At 30.8% G+C, this 15809-nt stretch overlaps 1 protein-coding gene across 1 annotated transcript in view; it reads left to right on the forward strand.

The window, feature by feature from the left end:
- The window catches only part of LOC145329336 (uncharacterized), a 22503-nt gene continuing 6694 nt past the window's right edge, over positions 1-15809 (forward strand). Inside the window, exons 1-15 of the mRNA XM_080173401.1 lie at positions 1-83; positions 634-711; positions 1147-1213; positions 2170-2246; positions 2534-2649; positions 3090-3177; positions 3512-3572; positions 4325-4374; positions 4717-4770; positions 6497-6585; positions 7122-7169; positions 7881-7989; positions 8231-8316; positions 8635-8683; positions 8965-9060. Coding sequence (XP_080029527.1) covers positions 69-83; positions 634-711; positions 1147-1213; positions 2170-2246; positions 2534-2649; positions 3090-3177; positions 3512-3572; positions 4325-4374; positions 4717-4770; positions 6497-6585; positions 7122-7169; positions 7881-7989; positions 8231-8316; positions 8635-8683; positions 8965-9060 — 1083 coding nt within the window. The 5' untranslated portion in view covers positions 1-68. The remainder of the gene's footprint in view (positions 84-633; positions 712-1146; positions 1214-2169; positions 2247-2533; positions 2650-3089; positions 3178-3511; positions 3573-4324; positions 4375-4716; positions 4771-6496; positions 6586-7121; positions 7170-7880; positions 7990-8230; positions 8317-8634; positions 8684-8964; positions 9061-15809) is intronic.

Raw genomic sequence — 15809 nt, forward strand, 5'->3', positions numbered from 1 at the left:
ATTGTGAAGTGTAAAAATATTTTAGAAATAATTATAATGCTATAGATTATAGTTTTTTTTTGTCAAAAATGTGGGGTTATAAGGTAAAATAATAAAAAAATATTCTATAATGATTATTATACTTGATAGTAATTTCTATTCATTTGAATCATTGTATGTTTTTATTGCAAGTTTATACCAATTTTTCTATTTAACCCATTTCCTACAAAAAATATATATCACCTTTCAATATCAATACGTAGTTTCATTTTTGCGAACGAATTAACTTTTTAACTTTTTCATAAAAATAGCCTTACAAAAAGAATACAACCTGAAAAAATCAGTGGCGTGCACATGATCCTATATTTACGCAGTTTTGCAACAAATTTACTTACAATTTTGTTTAGACGATTATATTCTGATTATTCATTTAATACTCTACAAGTGTTAATGTTCGTTTGTCCAACCGTTTCAAGGCTTCGCTTTTACAGATGTTGTCATCCTTGCTTTATAGCGTTTTACATTTATTACACCTCTTTAAATTTGAAGAGGGTATAGAAGGGTCTAATGGAATATGGATACAAACACTGCACTGTGGCATGCCATAGAAGAAAAAAATATTGAGTTATGATTTAATATAGGGTTTGCTTTTAGGTTATAGTTTGTCTTTGCTTGATCTATTTGACCCCAACAAATTCAACAAGAGAATCTGAGGGCTCAGTGTTTGATCAGGTTAAATATCATCACTTTTTATTAAACTTAAGAATATACTAGCAGACAAAAATCTTTGTTTATTTTTTGTATATACGATTCATTTATACAATAATACGAATGACAAAAGTTTTATATGTTTTAATTTTCCGAAAGCCAACTCTATACAAATAAATTGAACAATTTATAGCTTGCAATTATAATATATATTTCTTCATGTGCTTAACATTATATACAAGGGAATACATTTTTACACGACATGACTTACCCAAGAAAATCTTTATCTCAACATATAATTCCAATAAAAAGTGCCCTTTTTTAACACTTTTTAACCAATAATATGTCCGGATTGTACCTCCACTGTTTTCCTATTGGCTGATTTAGAAAGCATGTATTTAGATTATGTCTATTTCTAATTTAAAATGCAAAATTGAGAATGTAATTTTATGATTTTAGATATTTGAAGATTCACTGGTTTTACCCGGGGAAATAAAGTATACGAGTGATGAGTTCCTTCATATGGGTAATTATTTCATTTTATGCTTCAAAAACTTGTCAAAAAATAGATAAAATCCATTATTAAACTTTTCTCTATGAGCTTTTTAAAAGTACTTTCATGAAAAAGAAATTAAAATTGTATTTACGCAAACCTTTTATTCAATGAAGCTTATTTTTAGTAGAGTAGCTACTCTAAAAGGTACAATATATTTACCCCGGCTACACATTTAGATTCCTGTAAGGGCACTAAGGGAAGTGGGGAGGTAACCTTCTACTTTTAATTTTAGTTTTAATAAAACAAGGATGACAACATCCATAAAAGCGAAGCACTGAAACGATAGGACAAACGGACATTAACACTTGTATAGTGTCAGAACTAAATAATCAGAATATAAATTTATAGGAGTCGAAGCAAAATTGTAAGCAAATTTGTTGAAAAACTGCATGATACAGGATAATGTTTATGGACATACTTATATTTGTAGGACTTGATTATAGAGTTGCTTCTCTTATAATATTTTATTTTGTTGTCCCAGGAATCAGTATACCAAAAATCAGATCAATCGGATAATTAGATCACATAAAAATTAGTTGTTAAAAAGTAAAAAAATCAACATGTTTAAAATAGACGTACGGACATTCTGGTAATGATTATAGAGTTGTTACGCTTTCTAAATCATACCTAACTACTACAGGAATCACCATGCAAAGTTTAAAATCAATAGAACAATTTTAACATGCCTAAATTAACGAAAATAGCTATCCATATCGGACGGACGTACGGACGGACTGACCCTAATTATAGAAAAGCCTCGCTTTACTTATCTACGAGAAGCTATACTGATTAGAATAACTATATCTTTTAATGCAAACCGACAGACTACCACAGACAGATATCCTGTTACTTTTATATAATGATTATTCTACATTTAATCACGACATTATTTCGATGTTGCCTACTTTTTCATTGAATTATTTCAGGTATAATATTTTGTAACGTGACTTTTTATGAAAAGGATACAGGTATTGAAACTACTAAACATGGCAGACAATTTAAGGTGAACTTTCTTTATTTTACTTCAATCACATGTCCTATTATAGCAGAGATGTTTAAAGTTATAAGATGAACATAAGGGCATAAAAATATTAAGATAAAGATAGCAACGGAAATAAAGAGAAAGAAACAGTAAAAGTGAAAGAAAACAAAGTATAAGGATTTTCTTCTTTCAATAAGGAAAAATATTCATATTAGAAAAGAAACTTCAATATAGAATTATCTAATTTGTAATAATTTACTTGAGATGTCCCTGTATTTGACTCTGTATAAAAGTAACTCTGTTTTTAGAATATGATTAGAAGTTTGTTTAAATCAAGTGAAGGTACTCCATTACATATGGTTTTTCTCACAGATCAACAATCAAAACATTTTATCAAACAAATAATGACTTCTGAAATAGTCAAGTAAGTAACAATTTTTTTATCATAAGCTTTACAATTCATAAAAAATAGCCCAAAACAGAGACTCAGAAAGAAAGCCTTAAACTATCCAAGAACCCAAAAGATCTTCCCTGAAATAGAGTGCAGTGGTCAGAAAGATCTCAACGTACAAAAACATAACAAAAATCTTCCCACTTTATGTAAAGGATGAAGAGCGATTATTTGGAAGTGAAATTGAAAAGTAAAGAATAGTATTTTCTCGTATTCATTCGAATCCGGTGGATAGGAACCGGTTCTCATCCATACGAAAAAACGATGTCCAACATTCTACGAATATAAAAACGTACATTCATAAGAATAAAACCAGTTTTTTTAGCCTGTTCCTTCGGCACCTCGGGGCTAATTGTATATTCTATATCCGCGGAAAGCGGTTTATAATTCGATGAAAGAAATAACTATTTCAGAGTGCTTCGAGCAGCGTCGATTGGTCCAGGAACCGAGATTAATGACTTTCTAAATGTATATAGAGAAGGAACACCTTGGAAGTTTCCGAGGAAAGTATTTTTATCGTAGAATGGCTATATACTCTTCGATTTTTCATTTCGTTGAATGTATTATTTATTGTTGTTACTTTAGATCAGGTAAGGTATATTTTTTTCTGAGTAGCCCCGCGAGGTTAAGGCAGCGCAGGTATTTACCCTGTATTAGGCCCTGGCAGAGATTAGGCTTAGGAAACTTAATTAAAAATTAGGGGAGAAATGTGTCTAAGTGCCCGATAGTCACTTTTTATCAATACAAATCTCCAACAAAAAAAACAAACAATTCTATTTAATTCATAAATATGGAGACAATTATTAATTCCTTTATTTATAATTTTAATTGTTTTAGAAAATTAAGGGTTGAATTTGCTGACATCAATTATTTTTCTACAACATTTAAAGAAGAATTAGGAATGATGACTTTAGACATTCAAAGAAAATTTTAATTTTATACAGGGGAGGTGGGGAATAATGGAATAAAACGCGCTGGGTACTTCTATCAAATTTTGATTAACTAGTTCATTAGCTAGCAGTAACGAAACGTTTCAAACAGCAATATTAATCTACAAAAGGGGTAATTTTGTTCATCATCTATGGAGATGTAAACCAATTTTTTGAACACAGAATATACCTCCCTTTTAGAGGTTACTCTGACTCTCAGACAGATTCGGAGTGGAAAGAATACAGTTTATACGCAGATTCTAAACAGTTTCTTGCTCCGTTCGCAAATTTACATCCCTAAAACATGTAGCTAATATATGTTCATTTATTTCCTAGATTCTGTAGCAATTTTATCATTTATTCCCAAAAGGAGCTTTTCCACAAAGTGCGTATTGAGCACTAAAACCACCCTCCCGATTTTAAATTAAAATGGAAATAAGTTGAAGGGGTTCCAATGCCTATTACCTAACTCATGCAATCTGACCTAACCCTGCGGTACATATTCATGCGATGTCCTAACCATGCGGGACTACCCAGAAACTAATAATCTAGCATATTCTGACCATTATCAGAGCTATAAAAAAGTATAGAAAAAGGGAAGTATAAAAAAAGTATAAAAAAGGGAAGTGGGTTTGAATGATTTAAAAGACTCTTTGAGAGAAAACGCCGTATTTTACTCGCTTCAAAATGAACTATTTCTTAAATCATCGTCTAATGTGTAGATCATTTGAAACTTTGGTATGGAAATATGGGACAGGAAGAAGTTAAGGTTGGTACAACTTTTAATTCAAATTTCTTGAACTGTTTTATATTTCTTTCATTTATAAGATAATTAACAACAGTAGTGTTTTATATTTAATTTATCTTTATCTTCATAATAAACAAAGTAAAATATACCAACAGAAAAAAAGACCAAACTAAAATATCTTTAATTTCATATTGCTAATGCTTAAACATGAATAAAACAGAAAAGGGAATCTTCACAAAAGTAATGACATAAAATGCATCTAAGAAAATTCTTGTGTGTGTGTGAATTAGTTATACATATAGACAAATCCTACATATGAAGTATCTGCACTGGTTATAATATAATTCTTATAAATTGTTGTAGATCGGGTCAGATGGAAAAACATATATATATACCATTAGCAGAAAATATCAAAAGGTAAAAAGTTTATTTCATTTTTAAATATGTATGTATTTTATCCATTTAAAATTTATATAGTTATATAGAAAGTTTCATCATCTAAAATTGTGCCTTATTCATAGTCTTTAAAATTTGTTTCACCTTTACAGGGATAAGGGATAGGAAACCTGGCCATAAATTAGGTCCCGGACTAGTTTTACAGTGGATAATGCAACTTTCACCATTACCTAAGTAAATATAGTCATTGGAGGCAGCTCCAAATTAGCTATCACTCTCAACCAATAAGGATCGGTTTGTTATGTATCAACCAATGGGCAACTGGAGGCAAGCTATATAAAAACCGCAGCAATTTTAGAAGCAGACAATTCTAGAAAAAATAATGAGCTGTCTGCTTCTAAAAAATAATAGAAATGGTGTTTGATCACATTAAATCTGCTTAGAGTTTTACATTAAAAAATACCATATATAAAAAACAAAAATAGAGGGATTATTTTTTAGGAAGTTTGTAACAATATTCAATTGGCAGTTAATAAATGAAGTGTTGTATTTCAAATTCTAAAAATTTTATACAGAATTGATAAAACACATTAACCTTAATTTTTGTACTATTAGCTAATTTGTGCACAGTACAAATTTATTATTACATAATAGTATCCATAGAACTTGATAGAATGTTACCCATTGCTTATTTATTAATTTATTTTTAATTTTAATTAGCAGTGATATTTTTAAATAAAATGTTTACTCATTAATAAAAATAAGAATAACACAATGCGACAAACCAAATGATAGCTTTCTGAAAAATTCAAATTACTAGAGTAAAAGATAAAAAAATTTTTGGAGAAAAAAAACATCAAAACATAATTTTAACAAATGCCATTTATACAGTATACGTTACAAAAAATGACCAGTCTTTAAAATGGTCTAGCCCCCCCTCTAATGAAATTGAACCCTATTATTTTTGTGTGTGCTCTTTATATACACGAAAGAACATTTTCCGACATTCAGCAGGCTATAAAAGAAGATATTTAAAATCTCAAAATTCAACCGATTTTATATTTTAAGTAAATTTTACTTCAGGCGAAAAATCATAGATTTTGAGTTCTTGATACATACTTTTTGGCCTCAAATGACTTGTATGAGATCTAGAAAGTTGGGTAAGGAGTCTATGGATGCAAAATTTTATGCTGAAGATAAAACTATAAACAAACCCTATGCTAAAATCAATTTTATTATGTGATTTTTCGGCTTAGGTAAAATTCACCTAAAATACTACTAGGTTGAATTTTGACATTTTTAATATTTTCTTTTATAGCCTACTGCATGTCGTAAAATGTTCTTTGATTTAATTGACCGCAACAAACAAAATTATACATGTATATAAAGATCACACAAACAAAAAATGGGGTTACAATTTTATTAGAGGGGGGGCTAGACCATTTTAAAGACCGGTCATTTTTTTGTTACGTATACTGTATATTGGGTAAAAAAGTTCTATTTTTACTTGAGGCTAGCTACCTGAATTTTATTCTATTATCTTCTTTGGACTTATTTAGCTATTTCATGATTCTAGTTGATAGTTGTCAATTCTAACTACTGCACCCTCCCGTAACTGGTTTTTTAGGCCTAGTTGGAAAATAGGCCTGAAATAATATTTTCTTACGTTTCTCATCCCTTATCCCTGCACCTTTAGGTATAAAGCCTTTTTCGATAGAACTTAACACTAATTTGATATCTAATTAAGGATTTGTTTTACATAGCACCATTCTATCACAAAGTGTTTCCAAAAGAGCTGAAGTATATTGCATTCTTTGATGTAGACCTGCAATTCAAGTAAGTTTTTAGTAATATCTCTTTAAAAAGATATTTATCTAGTCATCTTCAGGACGATGAATTGAATTAGACGAAGCCTAAAATACATAACTTTTGCACTACGTCGTCTTCCTGTGACGAAATAAAATGAGGGAGATAAGAGGAGAAGTGTGAAAGAAAATCCCAAAAAAAGAGATGGAGAATATGACGTCACAGGAAGACGACGTGGTGCAAAAGTTATGTATTTTGGGCTTTGTCTTGAATTACGACCAAATAATAATATAACCAAATTACCTACTCAATACGAAAAATATAATTATTGGTGAAAAAGTTTTAATACTGCTAGTGTGTACCACCCAATAAAGATTGAATTTATCTTCAGTCATTATCTCCTCCCGCCCTGTATTCAACTTACTTTTGACTATTTCATTATTTGGAGGGGCAGAGGGTTGGTGGTGACAGGGATACAATTTTTACGAATCAAATAAGAATGTACAAAATCAAATTTATATACAAGAATTTATGATCTATAATTTATATTATATTCTCTATCTTAGGAAAGATTTATCAGAACTCATTGAGCACAGAAAATTTATGTCTGGCAGGTAAAATTATTATCTTTTAATTTTTTAACATTACCAAGGACGATTTTTAAGTGTCTTGAAACGCTTAGGCATACGAAAGGCTGATAACATAAGGCATTTGAATAGTGTGATAACTATGGCCACCACTTTTCCTTGAATACAAAGAGAGAGAGGGCGGAAGAATTTTGCTTTACAGAAAAACAGACAGAATCTTCAGCTTATAGAGTAACTTTGCTAAAAAAATAAATTGATAAGATCTAAGCAAAGGATATGCGACACAATTTAACGAAATCTATCTGCTTTATTGAATGTAATCGAATAAAAAAACTTATTATAGTCAGAAATTGAATTTTGATTGAGGTTCAAGTGTTCATGAACTTATTAAAAATCACAAATCAAAAAACCTTTAATAAAAAGAGGTCGAAAAGTGTCTTATGTCGATTAAGATCCCATAAATGGTTTTGGTGAAGCTTTGTGTTTGTTTATGGACAGATTCTAACTTTCTAAGCTATTATGCAGATAATTGGGTCGATTCTCTTCAAGAACTTTTGTTCAACACACAAAAATTTTTTTTAAGAATTCCATTTTTGAATGGTTTGTAATCGACATTTTTGACCATTTTTATGATTTACTATAACCCTTATTTACTATTTCCCCGCTCCATCCTTTGCACGTCCGTAGGATAGATGACCACTGCTTGTATATACAATTAACTTCATTACTACTTTTCAGTGAAGCAATAGCAGTTGGGTTGGAGCAAACTCCCCATTATTATTTAGTATCAGTAAACCATAGGAAAAAATATCCTGACTCTAAAATTGGATTTCATGGTAAAACCCAGGTAACATAGTAATTGATATTGTGAAGAAATCAATGGAACAGAGCTGAGGGGATGCACCCCCCCCCCCTCTCCAAGAATCAACTATTACGGATAGACATCATTCCACCTTACATGATAGATAAATAACATTTTTTAAGATTCTTCTACTGTTATATATATTCTTTAGTATTATTAGTTTTTTTAAAAATGTATACCATAAACACTTTTCACTTGTATAAAAAATTATTAAAAATTTTTGCAGGGCTTTAACACAGGAGTAGTTATATATGATTTGGAGAAACTTAGAAAATCAGAAATATTTGATTTAATGCTGACACCTGAAAACTACAGGAAATCAATTTATTTGAATTTAAGATTTATGGTTTAAAAATATTAATATTTTTATGTATATAAGGTTAGCTCTTTTACAGTGATTTATTTTTGCTAGGCATCGTCACTATTAGAGAGGTTAAAAAGTATACATCAAATCTGCTGCTATGCCAGATGTTTGAAATCAATTGTACAGAGTAGGGTTTATATGCTTGCCTTAGACAGTCACAACTTATTCGATCCTATGTATAGTTTACATATTTATCCATTATTATCCAATATACTTGATGTATATAAAGGCACTTAAAAAAATTATTAAAATTATTGATTTATTTGCAGAACTTGGGTGTATAAATATTATTTCTACGGCACTGTAGGAGATCAGGTAAAGTACTTTTAACAATGTATTTCAACAACACCAAAAAATATCTAAATACATCCTTGTCTATCAAAAGTCAAAATTTATTTATGGAACTTTAGAATACCGACTTATTGTACATACCACTAATTGATGTTGATACCAAGTGTTTCTTACGGATTAAAAACCTTTGATTGACCATTATTACAAGCATTTATTAAAATTTGTCCACCTTAATAGAAGTAGTTTAAATTATTCTATTTATTACTAGAGACTATGCAACCTCTTTAATCTTTGTTTTTTATTAGGATTTATTCACCCAAATGTACTGGGAAGTACCAGACTTATTCTACATTCTACCTTGTGAGTGGAATTTACAGACTCATAAAGATCCTTCAATGTCGGTGCGTTTATTATTTCATTTTATAGCATGTCAAATTATTAGGTCGATCAGTTTACAGGTCTTTTAGGTTGTCTAATCTGTCATTCAGTGTGCATTTTTTTGTTTATATATATGTTTTTTTTTTGTTTATATTATAATGTTTATCGGACTATCAGTATCATGATGACAATTTGACAAAATTAGAATTAAATTTTTTTTTTATTTGATATTAAAGTAACTTTACAAGGTGTCTAAAAAATCAGCCATGTGACGTCATAAAAAAGAGGGATTACCCATCTCTTTTTTAGGGGTTTTCTTTCCCAATTCTCCTCTCATATCCTTCATTTTTATGACGTCACATTGCTGATTTTTGAGTTACATATTTAAAGTGCCATATTGTGTACCATTGATGTAAACAATCAAAAAGTGAAGGAGTAAAGGAAAGTGATTAATTATTTGCACTTCAAAAATATAAAAACAGCAACATCTAACAAGGTTTTTTTTTACTGAAAAAATATAAATATACCTATGAAAGAGAGAGTAAAAAACGGAAAACAAAAAAAGTTAGATAATGGAAATCTCATAGACTCGTTACTTGTAGCACCAGAGCTCGATCTTTAAATCGTTTATAGGTGATTTAAATCGGGGCGATTCATTTGGCGCACCATCAAATTATTAATATCAATCTTTAAATCGAATTTGCATGGGCGATTTGAATCGGGCAGTGGCGCGGGCCCGGCGCGGCAACGCCACTCACCGAGTGGCATTGCCGGTTTAAATCGGGGTGATTTATTTAATAAATAAATATTTTTTAAAAATTACTTTAATATTTTATTGCAAAACTATTGTGAAAACATTTTTATAGTTCTTTTTAAAATAAATTATATATTAATGTTTTATATAAAATACCATGCTGACACGGAATTTTACATAAAATGCCTTACTGACACGGCTTATGTAATAAAGTTGTACTGGCGCGGATCGATATTTTATTGAGTGTCGCAAGCGATTTAACAACACCGCGCCTAAAATCTTTTAAATATCAATGTTTTATAGGCGCGCTGTGGCTAACCACCAGCGCACCTACAAATCACCTCTGAATCGCCCCGATTCAGCGCACTATAAAAACGATTTAAAGATCCAGCTCAGTAAAAAATAAGTCATAAATTAATGCGCTTGAACCTATACTTTTTTAAGGAGTGGGGACAAAACACCTAATTTAAAAATACCTAATTTAAAAATGCCTAATTTTATAAATGTCTAATGTGACAAAACGCCTAATTTATAAATACCTAAATTAAAAATGTCTAATTTAAAATACCTAATTTTTGAAATGACTAATGTGACAAAACACCTAATTTTAAAAATGCCTAATTTTATAAACACCTAACTATAAATACCTAGGTTTAAAAATACCTAATTTTAAAATACCTAATTCAAAAAAAAACCTAAAAAGCATATCTTAAAACTGTTGTTAAATATATTAAACCGGCTACGCCCCCATGAGACCTCTTGGGGCGATTGCAGTGAGAAGGGTTATTTAATGTATTAATATTACTCTACAATCAATGACAATTTTTTTGTGGGTAGTTAAATGATAAACTATTTGATAAAGAAGGTGTCTTAACTTTGTTGATTTCTATTTAGAATACCTAGTCGGTGTATTTAATAAGTAGAATACCTAGTCGGTGTATTTAATAAGTAGTAGATGTAAAATGGTCCATAGAATTTAAATATGCAATCTTTTTTTTTGTAGATCTCTCATTTTTGAAGTAATTTAAGTTGTTTGTTTTTTAAATTAAGTCGGTTTTAAGGTACTATAACACAACAAAAAAAGAAGAAAATTGCCAGTTTGAACAAAAATAGTAAGATCTTTAATTTGACACCTTACTTTTTTAAATTCTGTAAAGTAATTATTGAAAAAATCGATTTTTTTAACCTTGGTGAACAAAAACTTTGAACTTGAATATATGATAAAAAATTATATGAAAATTGTTTTAATGTTGAATTATGAATGGCCCTTACAATCTAAGCAAAATTGAAAGTAAATAAACTATGATAAAAAAATTACGAAGTACGAAAATTGTTTAAATCATATGAATCATGAATGGCCCATATAATCAGTAGGTTTAAAATCCCAGTTTTAAAAATATTTTTCACATTTTTATTGCATAAAAGAGTAATAAATATATGGTAATTAATAAAAGTTTTCTCTGAAAAAATATCTTTTTTTTACCATCTACAATTGTGAATTATGTAGATTAAACATAATTGAATAAACTTAAAAACAATATAATCGGAGTTAGTTTTCCTCTTGTTTCAATGGTCTTTTAAGTTGGAGCACAAATAACCGTTTCACCTTATTTTGATCAGCTGATTGTTAGGGCCATTCATGATTCAACATTCAAACAATTTTCATATAATTTTTTTATCATACTTTGTAAACTTTTTCAATTTTGCTTACAATGGATTTGTAATATTTTCTCATTCTAAAGGTATATATAAACACATATTTTTTATGCCTGTATTATGATATATTCAAGTTCAAAGTTTTTGTTCACCAAGGTTAAAAAAAACCGATTTTTTCAATGATTACTCAACAGAATTAAAAAAGTATGGTGTTAAATTAAAGATATTACTATTTTTGTTCATAATTGCAATTTTCTTCTTTTTTGTTGCGTTTAAGTACCTTAAAACCGACTTAATTTAAAAACAAACAAACTTAAATTACTTCAAAAATAAGAGTTCTATAAAAAAAAACGATTGCATATTTAAATTCTATGGACCATTTTACATCTACTACTTACTAAAAACACCGACTAGCAACTTTAAATAAATATCCAAAAAGTTATGTTTTATTGGCTCTGAGGGAATAATTTTAGTTGAGATGGCCCTAGACTTACATTGAATTCATAATTCTTATTTTATTATTCCTGAAAAATTAACTATAATATGAATCAATTCATGATTTCACATCATACCTAAGAACCTGTCTTTTTTTCCCTCCAAGAAATGTTTCATTTACTAACAATGAATTTAAAGTATCCTTTATCCTTGAAATATGAAAATTTAACATAAGCATACGGTCTGGTAGTTATAAAATGAAATCAATAAAAAAAAACATGTGAGATTCAAAGGAGGAGTAATGTATACAATTGAAGTAATTTTGAAGGGACTACAAATAATAGACAGAAAGAAAAATCTAAAATGATATGAAGTATGTAAAAAATATAGATAACTAAAAGGCTTTTAATGTTGAAAACCCCTGCCAAAACTGCCAAAACATGAAATAAAGTTTTATGATTAGATTGTGGCACCTCACGTAACAAATGAATTTTAATTTTTATTGGTTTCTTCCCTAACCTAAGTAGCCGTAGCGTCGCTTTACAAAATTGTCAAGGGGATGGCCTGTCAGGGGTAATAGAGGGAAAGGTGGGAGTCTGTTGATTTTTTTTCTTGGGGGGTGGTAGTTGACCACCCCCCATTTGAGTTCTAGTTTTATAAAGAAAGATTGAAGAAATATAAAAAAATAGAGGGGGGGATTTTTTCAATGGGCCATTTCTTATTGGAAAGTGTTGGTAACCTCCCAAAAGCGTTATAAACCTTCCCATGACCTACGGGAAGCTTCATTGTAAAGATGAACCATATTGGTTCATTGACTAGCGAGATCCTTCAGCAAGAACAATAAGCCTATTGGATAAATGTTATCAAAATTTTAAGTATTTTATTGAAAAAATTCAGGGTTCGGAAGCCGCAGCCGCAGCCTCAGCCTCAGCCACCATCAGCCGCGCGGCTTACGAGAAGCCTCAAAATCAGCCGCGCGGCTTCCTCAGCCACCCAATAAGCCTCAGCCTTAGTCGCAGCCGCGCGGCTTAAAGAAAACATAAGCCACTGTAAGCCTCAGCCGCATTCAGCCACTGTAAGCCTCAGCCACAAAACTCCAATTCAGCCACATTAAGCCTCAGCCGCACTAAGCCTCATTCAGCCAACGCCCCTCTAAGCCTCAGCCGCAATCAGCCGCGCGGCTTATAGTTGGGGAAGCCTCAGCCACACTCAGCCGCGCGGCTGTTAATAATTTGAAGCCGCAGCCGCACTCAGCCGCGCGGCTTCAAGAAAGCCTCAGCCGCAGCTGCAAAGTTATGATTATGCCGCATCCGCAGCCGCGCGGCTTGATATTTGTAAGCCGCAGCCTCAGCCGCAGCTTAATTTTTTTAATTCAGCCGCAGCTTTGACACAGCCGCGCGGCTGAGATATTGTAAGCCCCAGCCGCAGCCGCAGGTGCTAAATTAGTACAAGCCTCAGCCGTCAATTCAGCCGCGGGGCTTAATTTTCATTTAATTTTGTCTGTCTGAAGCTTAAGATCTCAGCAACCACTGAACTGACAATGTTTTCCTTCTTTTACTAAAGTAACAGGATGTCTGTGTGTCTGTGTGTCTGTACCAAAGGATCTCGCTAACCGCTGAACCGATCGGGTTCTCCTTAACAGGGTAGCTTCTCATAGGTCCTGGGAAGGTTTATAACTATTTTTTTGGGGGACACCCCCAACCCCCCCAAAAAATTAAAAATCCCCCCCCCCCAAAAAGAAAAAATTTTTTAAATTTTTTAAACTAAAATTAAAAATGAGGGGGGAGGCACCCCCCCCCCAAAAAAAAATTCTCCCCCCCCCAAAATTTTTTTTTTTTACTTTTCTTTAAAAATTTAAAATAAGAAATTGGGTTATTAAATTTGACTCTCTCTTCCTCAAGTGCCCCCTAGAGGCCTCTAGGGGCGTAGCCGCTAGTTATATATATATTGACATTGGATGGTTTTGAGCTAATTTTGGGGTGGGGGCCAGACATTTCCATCGCCCAAAAATAATTTTTTTAAATGTATTTTTTTTTAAATGTTATACTTTTAAATTTTTTTATATTCTTTTATAAAAATTTTATCTTAATTTTTTTTTTAAATTACAACATAGAAACTACCATCTCGAACAACTACCAAAAGTTTGAACCTGTAATGTAAGAGCTCCAGTGGCGCAATCAGTTAGCGCACGGTTCTTCTACACTGTTATGCCGGGGTTATAAGTTCGAATTTCACCAGGAGCAATACGTTTTTGAACGTTGATACTTATGAATATTATTGAATACTATTTATAGGGTAACTGCCTTACTGACATTTGCCTAATTTTATTGTTTTTAAAAGATACAAATTTTTCAGAATTTACTTAATATTCACTATGAATTTGTATTATCTTAAATTTTTTTTCTTGTACAAGTGGCCTATTTAGCTTAATGGTAAAGCACTCGTCTTGTAAACTAGGGACCAAGAGTTCAAACCTCACAGGGGGCAATCAATTTTTGTGATACTCAAGTTATATAGTAGCTTCTCTATTATTTTTCCGTTTAGGTACGCAATACTTGTTCTATATAATTAAGCTTCTCCTACTTAGATATTTCTTCAATTTTAAATGTATTTAATACTTTGTGGTTGATGAGAGACACTGAAAAAGTTATGCAAAAAAAAGATTGATACATATTTCATTTTTCATAGTATTTTTAAATTAATGAAAATAATTAAATTAAGATTTTGGGAGGGGGGAGGGTGTGTGTGTGTGTTTATTTTGAACACAAATTATCCTAATATGTTTTCTAACAAAAAAAATTTAAACAGCGATGTATTTTACTTTTTAAAGTTGGTTAAAAAAAGGTCTGTAAAATGCAATAAATTGTCCTGTATAATATGCAAAAAAATCTACATAATCTTTATGTACTCGATAGATTGAAATAGTTAAATGATTATCATATATCATCCGATTTTGTTTATTTTACAAAGATGCTTACTAAAATTGATTTTATTTTCGAAACTGCAATTATTATAAAAAAAAATGTTTCTTTATCTTTATCATTATGTTATACAATTTCTGAATTTATAAGCAATACATGAATCGATATATTATTACTTTGATGTTGTCCATATTTTCATGTACTCTGATAAAGAAATAATCTCAGCTGGCTAAAATAACAATAACCCCCATACACCCCCTTTAATCCATCTCTCCCCTCTTATGGGATATATAAATGAACTGGCCAATAAATGAGGTCCATAATTTTATTAACAAATTTTCTTTTTTTTTAATATATCCACATATTCTATTATATAAAGTGGTAATGTGAAGCTTCATATTGATCCAGGGAAGGTTTATAATTTTTTTTGGGAAATGTATCTTTTCTCTCCCAAAAAAAGATGACCCTCAAAATAAATTATTTTTGCTTCCCTTAAGTATTCCTAGAGGTTTTAGGGGCGCAGCCACTAGTATCCTTTAACCATTAACACATTACATATTAAAACAGGTTTTAAAAGTATGTACATAAGAGTTATACCTATGAAATTTAGCACCCAATAATTTATTATAATTGTGATATTTAGACCTAAATTTTTCTTCAAAATTTCTGTCACCTTTGGTCTTGGGGTTAGTGTGGCAGTCGTGTGTTGGAAAGGTTCTTGGTTCAATTCCACCAAGAATTGAATGTGATTAAAGTTTTTATTCTGCTATGGACAATGGAAAAAAAATTATAAAAGGAGGGTGGATATAATGTGTAAAAAAGATTAGAGGAGATTTGTTCTAGGTAAACTTACTTTATTTGTAATATTATTAACTAAATTTTAATATAAAATTGCTTTACACCTATGTTCTAAGGGTTAGTGCACAGGGAGTAAGGGAGGGGACAATGGATCAGATATTCAATTTTTAGGAGTCTCAGACTTTGGGGACTGGCTTAAAGGGAATGT

Source organism: Acartia tonsa, chromosome 1, assembly GCF_053477335.1.
Source record: "Acartia tonsa isolate MP-2025a chromosome 1, ASM5347733v1, whole genome shotgun sequence".
Taxonomy (NCBI): Eukaryota; Metazoa; Arthropoda; class Copepoda; order Calanoida; family Acartiidae; genus Acartia; species Acartia tonsa.